This window comes from Gavialis gangeticus, unplaced genomic scaffold (assembly GCF_001723915.1).
Source record: "Gavialis gangeticus isolate Ggan-Ray unplaced genomic scaffold, GavGan_comp1, whole genome shotgun sequence".
NCBI classification, from domain to species: domain Eukaryota; kingdom Metazoa; phylum Chordata; order Crocodylia; family Gavialidae; genus Gavialis; species Gavialis gangeticus.
The window spans coordinates 82299854-82308227 of NW_017729031.1; the positions used below are offsets into that span (position 1 = coordinate 82299854).

Here is an 8374-nt window from a genome sequence, read left to right on the forward strand (position 1 = left end):
CCGCCGCTGCCCTAACAACCAATCAGGTACTCCGGACTCACCAGAAGTGCCTGCCGGCGATCCCGCCCCCCTGCACTGCCCCGCTGGGGGGGATCCGGCACTTCCGGAGCCCGCTCCCATAGGGTTAACCCCGGGGGTGCTCCCTGGCTTGGGGGACAGTCCCCCCTAGTCCATGCCTGTTTGCGCGCTCTGTTCGCACAGCTCGGGAGCGCGGCTCCCTACCGGCTCAGCTAAGAGGGATCCAGGGGGCTTCCCCTCCGGATCTGGTTCAGCTGCGTAGGTCCCTCCGCCCCACTTACCTTAGGGAGATCAGCTGCTGCTGCTCTGTTCCTCTGCTGCTGTCGCTGCTCTCGCCTCCGCTCTGGGTCCAGTAAGGGGGCACACGTGTGTAAGACACCCGTGTGCCTGCGTCCTCCCTCTCCCTGCTGCTCCTAGCTCCCGCATAGACTATAGCTTTGCCTATGGGGCCCAGTCAGTTCTATGAACAGTTAATTTATCATTTTGGTTAAACTTATGACAGACAAGTTACATTTGCAGGTGACAAACTTACAAGCTTTATATTAGCTAATATTACCTGTTTAGGCAAAATACCAAATGCCTCCAAGAAGCACACATTTATTGCTTATTAATCCCTCTGGTTCTGGCCGTCACAGGCGTTGCATCTGATCAAGCGTTGTAAAGTCGAAATGGATGTCATAAAGTTGAAACGGTGTCAATTTATAAACGTTGTAAGTGCAAAACGTTGTAACTCGAAACATAAGTCGAGGACTGCCTGTAATACTTTTATCCTATACCTGATTTTCTTAAGTTAATACCTCTCTTTGATAGGAGAAGGATTAACATAATTTCCACGTGAAGGTAATTTTAAAAGAAGACCTGTTCTGACATTTTCTGCCTGTTCACATATGGCAGGTAACAGAGGTAGCCTTGCTAAGAATGGATAACGCCTACAAGATTCCCAACCTGCGATGCTGGAGCTGTGCTTGCAAGACAAACCTGCCATCAAACACAGCTTTCCGAGGATTTGGCTTCCCCCAGTCAGCTCTGGTTACAGAATCCTGGACAACAAGTGTTGCAGAGAAAACTGGTTTGTCACCAGAAAAGGTAAGAAAGTAAGGGTTTTTGGCAGGTTAATGGAAGATAGATTTTCTTTCCGAGTTGGTTCCTTTGTACTATATAGTCTGTTTATTCAGTGGCAGACCGTATAATAAAAGGTCCTTTCAGTTAACTGAATTGCTTTACCAAATCATTTGTTGACACCAAGTGTTGATGTTGACATTTTTTTGTTTCTGAATTCCTGTTTTATTGAGATTGTCCATTGAAGTTACGTGATATTCTGTTTGTTTCCAAATTGGATGCAGAATACTTTACTTTAACTATGAGACTAGCAAGCAATGTGCTTTGGATATAAATTTCTAATCTTTTTTATAAAATTCTTAAATAGTTCTTAGTTAAGGACTAAATCCTTGCAAGAATGAACAATATGGTCCCACAAATCATACCAAAGCTAACCTTTCATGCTGACTTTTGGACCACTAGCCCAAAACGCAGGTTAGTTTTTTTATTGGGATCTCTGCTAATGTTCTTTTTTCAGGTAAGGGAGATAAACATGTATAAAGAAATTGAACAAACACCTTACAAACAAAAGTTGGATCCCCAGAACCTGATAAGGTGTTGGAATGAATGTATGGTGAAGTCTGCATACTACAGAAGACTAAAAGCTGTGGAAGAATTTAACAGACAAAATTACTGGAAGAAGAAAGGAATTGCCATAATTCCCATGAAGTTTCCATTTGGACTTGGCTCGCGTTATCTTAGTCAGGTCAGTTTCTTTAAGCTGCCTTTAAAAATACTTCCTCGTATAGTGAGCTGATGGCTTCACCCTTGGAAAGTTTGGTTTGGCTTATATCACAAAGAAACATATTCATTTGGATCCCTTGTGGAAAACTGTTTTTTCATAACAACCATTTTATAGAGGCTGCATTGCTTCTCTTGGTATGTCTGTATGGCTCAGTACACCACTGTATAGGGATACTAAGGGTAGTTTTGGCGATGCCTACATATGTAATTAATGCGACTGAATAGACTCCGGCATAATTTGTGCCAAAGTTTATTGCTCCCAGATGCCACATTTGCATGTGTGCCCAGAACCGCAGCGTGTTGGGCTGGGGCAGAAACAGCCCTAGCTGACAGGGAGTCCCAGATATCAGCTTTCCAGCCTGGAGCTGCTCCAGCCCAGCTCAACGTGCGACAGGCATGAGGGTGCTTCAGTGCAGGCTGGAGCACGAGGGTGCTTCAGTGCAGGGCTAACTGGCAGGCAGCCCCCACACCGAAGCACCCTTCTGCCCCAGCTAACCCCATCAGCATCTACATGTGCATTGCAGCACACTAAATAACACTGCTGTACGATAGTATTTGTGTTGAGCAGTACTATCCTGTGGTGGTGTGTATTAGTTTACTATGGCCTAATAACGCTGCACCTGAAGAGGCTGACATTTTACTGTGGAGCTAATTAGTCAGCTTTGCAGTAAACATCTTGTGTAAACACACCCTCTTAACGATGAAGCTCTGAGCAGACTCTGAGGCCACATCCAGACGAGAGTGGCCATGCAGTATCTGGCACTGCAGACAAGTCAGTGGTGCCACATACTACACGTTCAATTGTTCTCTCTGCTGCAAGGGAGCAGTGCAGGGGGGAGTGGGTTAACCCCTGGGGTCAAAAAAAAGCATGCAAAAAAAAAAAGGCGGAGCAGCACACGTGGGAGTAGCATGCACTGCTCAAAACCAGAACCTGGTTGGTTGGAGCCATGCTCCAGCTGCTGACCAGGCTCCAAGCAGCAGGATCGCTGCTGCTGCAGCCCCAGGAGGCCCCTAGGATCCCAGGTTAGGCTGCTGGGGGCAGCCCAGTGCTGGGCCCAGCCTCTCCTACCCCACCCAAGATAACCTGCCATGTGCCAGAGGGTGCATGGCACAGGCATTCCCCAGGGACAACTAGCAGCAGCACAAGGTGTCCCACTGCCAGTTTGTACCCAGGGAACCAAAAGTCTATGCTCATGTGGATGCAGTCTGAGTGAGCAAGCTTGGGAACAAGAAACAATATAGATGCCTCAGTGTGGCACTCTTTCAAGGCTATTTAGAAACAGGTCTGCAGAAGGCTGCTCTTTCAGACATGTTGCTTTAGAGGTTATGGGTTGCAGATGTTGGGAAGAGAGGGTGGGGGAGCTATTATATCAGCATTAATAAGCTGTGGTTTGTTTAATGTAGGGGAGGTCTGGTAGAGTATAATTTTATAACTGAATATTAATGTCTCTCATTCCACTAGCAATCTCTACTCTAGTTTCAAAGTCAGGAACTATTACACTGTTGCAGCTTCTGGTTGAGTTTTGGAGAGACCTTAATTTAGGACATGGCTAATATGGAGAAGCCCTCTCAGCCTGTCTAAATCATGGCTCCCTAAACAGTCCAAAGCTTGGAAATTTGCAGAAGTGTGTATAGATAACTTGGAACAAGAATCCATGGTTGAATCTCCTCCCGCCATTCTTGGAGCCTGTTGGGCTGTGATGTTAAGGCCATTTTCCTTGTGTTGCTAGTATGATCAGGGAAAGAACACCAAGAATTGCTATCAGCTATTCTAAGTTTAATGTAAAGGCAAAGCCAATGCTATAATTCAGGTTGACTATGATTCCGAAGCATGAAATTTCAACAGATACCTATATAACATCAGAATCCCCTTCAAGGTTGTATATTTTCTACTAACTTTCTTACGTATTACTTCATTATAAATACAGAGTCACTTTCCATTACGTTATAGGGAAGGAACAGCACTCTATAGTCTCTTCCTGGTTTTTCTTTTTAGGCTGCTGCTCTGGTTCATATCTATACTGATGGGTCAGTGCTTCTGACTCATGGTGGAATTGAAATGGGACAAGGCATCCATATCAAAATGATCCAGGTAACTGAACTCAAATATTAGCCCTTTGCATTCTGTGTAACACAGGCCAAGACTGAGGAGCTTTTCTTCTTGTGTAATTAGGCTAATAGCTGTCATGAGCAATTTTTTTACCAATATAACCCCTTACCAATTACACAAACAGAGGAGCAGAGAAAAAAAGCTCAAGCCAAAAAGCTTGCATCTGCATAGTCATATAGCTGCTCCCTCAACCAGCTTCCAAGAGGGTCACAAAGAGAGCAGGGAGGGATGTAGGAGAGATCCCTTTGGGTTTGTCAGCATACAGACCTGTCTTAAAAGACAGTTGATGCCCAGGGAAACATTCAGTCTAAATTAGAGGTGTCAAACATATCTGGCCCTTTGGGCTGCATCTGGAGTGCACAGCCATGTCATCTTGGCCTATGGGGCTGTAAACTTGTTGGCAGAAGTGTTAGCTGCTGTGGTTCCTGGAGCTGTGGCAGTCATTGTTCCCTCCACAGCCAAATTTCTGGCCACGTGGGCAGCCCTGCAGACTAGACAACATAACTTTTTTGCCCTGGAACTGGCCAACAGGGTTCTCCATAGGGCCAGATATTTGGTGGTGGGAGTAGCGGCAGCAGTGTCAGTTACTGTGGCTTGGGAACTACAGCGATTAATGCTTCTACTGATTATCCAGCCAACAAATTTTTGTCCCTGTGGGAAGCCCCATAGACTGGATACACTGGCTCCACATGTTGGATCCAGCCTGCAGGCCATATCTTTTGACACCCTTGTCTAAATCATGGGTGGGCAAAATATGGCCCGCAAGCCAAATTTGGCCTGCCAAGGGATTTTATCTAGTCTGTGGCAGAATCCCTACCCAGTCCAGGCATGGGGGGCAGCCTGGTCCATGACACTTGCAGCCAGTCCCACCACCCCTGGGCATGTAGTGGGGGATGGGGTGGCACTGGACTCAGCTTCCCAATAGCCTCAGCAGTGGCAGCTCCTTCTAGCATCTGCTGCCAGTGTAACCACCACTGCTGGATTCAGCCCCCTGCCTGTGCACCCTGCACCCTGTACCAGAGGTGTCAGATGGAGCAGGCAGGTGGGTGGGCAGGTGGGGTCTCCATGAAGACTGGTCAGGATGCCCACCAAGCAGGGAGCAGCCTCTGGGAGAAGGCCAGGCAGTGGGGGCAGGATCACACGGTGATGATAGTGCAGGACCAGGGCCCAGGGCAGAGCTGTGATCCAGTTCTGTGTTGTGGGGAGTAGATCAGGGCCCTGCCCTGGGCTGTCATGATTTTTTGATCTTAGCCCCAGCCCTGCTTGCCCATCCTGCTCCGAGATACTACTCCCTGCCACCTGTGGCCCCATCCCATCTGCCCAGCTGAGCATGCCATGTCCCCTACCATCCTGCTCGCCCTCTCCATCCAGCATCCAGTGCTTTCTGCAGTGAATGTGGGGCGGTTGGGCCCGGGCTGGTTAGAATCAATTTCCACCCCTCTTCCGCTATGCCATCCTGGATCAGCACCCCCACCAGCACCCACTGCACCAGTCCTGGTCAACTGTTCCTCTCCCCCTAGCCTGCAACAGCTCACCAAAAGTTCTCAAGTGGCTCTCCAGCCCAAATAATTGCCCACTTCTGGTCTAAATCAATGAGACAGACAGGGGGAGTATCATAATCATCCTTGTTTTACAGATGGAGAAGTGAGGCCCAGAGAGACAAACCCCAACATCCTCAAAGATATCTATTAAATCAGTGGGATAGAGGTGGATAAATACTTTTTGAATATCTGGAACTAACTGATTTGCCCAAGGTCATGCAGGGAGTTTGTAGGAGAGTCAGAAGCTGAAGTCAGATTTCCAGACCAGTGTCTTAACCACAAGCCCATCACCTTCTCTTCATTGTGTCTTTCAAGCACACCAATATGGGTGGATATTGGGAGAAGGAGGGTGAACCTAGGATGGTAACCTCTATAACCTCATTTTTCCTGGGCATGGTGCTGGGGAGAGATGGGGAGTTGCTGTTGAGATGTTCAGAAAAGTGTCTTTGAAACAGAATGAGGATGCATTCATCTTCACCCTAGGTTGCCAGCCGGGAGCTAAATATCCCCATGTCAAGTATTCACGTTTGTGAAACAAACACAACAACAGTTCCTAATGCATGTGCTTCAGTAGGATCTGCTGGAACTGATGTCAATGGAATGGCAGTGAAGGTAAAGAGCAGTCTCTTGTTTTCAACTACCTTAAAACTCCCTCCGTTCATCAGGATATTTCCTGAAATTTAAACATGAGTAGTCTTGCTAAAATCATGCTTGAAATGACCTCTGTAGCATGACTGTTGGAGGCAGAGAATGAAAAACCTGATCTGTTTGTTTGGTTTTTGGAACAAACCTTCCTGAGAAAGTTTAGGTATTCTGCTAATCCCTCACTCTGTGTAATGAATACCTGTTAACCTGGATCTCACACTTACTGTTGTGCTGAGTCACACTGATTCCAGATCTTATTTTAAGATGTGAATCTATATAATTAAACTAACACTTCCTACTTTCTTCTTGGCCTTTCAAACTCTGTAAACTGGAGACCTGAATCTCTTTCCTATTTGTTTTAATGTATCCAATTGTATCCCTAGCCTGTGCTTTCAATTTATATGTAAACAGCCTTCAGACTCACCATAAAAACCACTATTCTTATCAAAGAAAAAAGAACTACAGGTATCTTAAATTCTGGAAAAAAAAACAAATCTTTTGCAAACTCAAATGTATAGCCTCACTTGAAAAATAGCATTGGTTAAACTGCTTCAGCCTACATTGTGTATGCCACAGTGGTGGTGTATCCAGACATGAATGAACCTACCCATACATTCCCCAACTATGTGCAGAGCTATGCTCCAAACCTGGAAGTACACTGTGGGGGATGCTTGGGAGAATCCTTCTGAGGCTGCCTTGGTCTCCAGGGGCCTTGAAAGTAGTAATTGGGAACTAGGCCTATGGTCAACTCCTACAGGTACCATCACTTCACCCAGTACGCCTGGTAGAAACATGTGGGAGGTTGTTCTGAGTTTTTGAAGGTAACCCATCTCAATTGATGAGATTAATGTGATTTCTTATAAATATTAAAAATGCCTGGCCCCAAAAGATTGGCTTTAGGAAGAATCCAATTTTTTTTCCCCTCAGATTCACTCTGGAGGTGGTATGTTTGGGTGGCTGCAAGCAGTTAAGAGATGACAGAAGTCTTAGAAAAAGCTGATTGTTTGTGTTTAACAAGAAGACAGGTAGCGGTTTGAAGTTCAGTAGGGAATAATGACTTTCAGCTGCAAATGAGTGCTCTTCACAGTCCCAGCAGAAACGCCCTATTGTCCAGTGCCTGGCCCCATGCAATAGGATTTGCATTCAGAGGCATTGTCTACTGTGAGTGCCATAATGGCTACAGGGAAATGTAGCTAGGGTTCTACTAAATACCAACAAATATCTAATGATCTCTTTAGCACTATTTCACAAACTGTTCTCTTCACCAGGACGCTTGTCAGACCCTTCTGAAACGCCTGCAGCCCATTATAAGCAAGAATCCAAAAGGCACCTGGAATGACTGGGTAAGTGTTGTATGGGGGTGAAAAATCCATCTGGAGTATAATTGAATTTAATATGTTTGCATATGCATGACCATCCTGAAACACACATTTTATGAGTACTTGCTATATTTCCTCTTTCCTCATTCATCATTCCATGCTGATCTTTAAGTCAAAAGCAGCTGCACAAAGCAAAGGAGCTCCTAGTGCTTGGTCTCACTATACTCTTCAGAGTTTTCGTTCTTTTCCTTCTGCAAATGTGGCATTTTCACAGATTTGGAGACAATACAACCTTCAATGTACAGCAAATATTGGCTTGTGCACAAAAGGAAGAGCCTGACCTACCTTAGCTTGCTCTCCGGCACCAAACCTTGCAATAAGTTCTTCAGGACTTACATAACTGGTGACTTTGTGCCAGCTCTCTTAGGTTAAAAACAGATGTCACCCAGTAAAATAGATCAAGCCCAAAATTGAACACAGTACTCCAGATGTGGCCTCACCAGTGCAGAATAGAGTGGAATAATTGATTCCCTCAATCTGCTGGCAACGCTCCTACTAATTCAACCCAGTATGCATTAGGCTTCTTCACAACAAGGGCACACTGTTGACTCATATCCAGCTTATTTTTCACTGTAATGCCAGGTTCTTTTCTGTAGAGCTGCTGTTTAGCCAGTCGGTCCCCAATCTGAATTGTTCTGTCCTAAGTACAAGAATTCGCACTTGTCTTTATTGAACCTCATGAGATTTCTTTTGGTCCAGTCCTCCAATTTTTGGAGGTCTCTCTGAATCCTAGCTCAACCTTCCACTGTATCTACTACTCCTCTCAGTTTGGTGTCATCTGCAAACTTGCTGAGGGTGCACTCCATCCTAACTTCCAGATCATTGATGAAGATATTGAA

General features: G+C 45.7%; 1 protein-coding gene across 1 annotated transcript in view; it reads left to right on the forward strand.

Annotated features, from left to right (window-relative positions):
- Positions 1 to 8374, forward strand: part of LOC109301889 (aldehyde oxidase-like) — a 71010-nt gene that overhangs the window by 47551 nt on the left and 15085 nt on the right. The window contains exons 20-24 of the mRNA XM_019523190.1: positions 913 to 1104; positions 1595 to 1822; positions 3857 to 3952; positions 5995 to 6123; positions 7425 to 7499. Of these exons, the coding sequence (XP_019378735.1) occupies positions 913 to 1104; positions 1595 to 1822; positions 3857 to 3952; positions 5995 to 6123; positions 7425 to 7499 (720 nt within the window). The remainder of the gene's footprint in view (positions 1 to 912; positions 1105 to 1594; positions 1823 to 3856; positions 3953 to 5994; positions 6124 to 7424; positions 7500 to 8374) is intronic.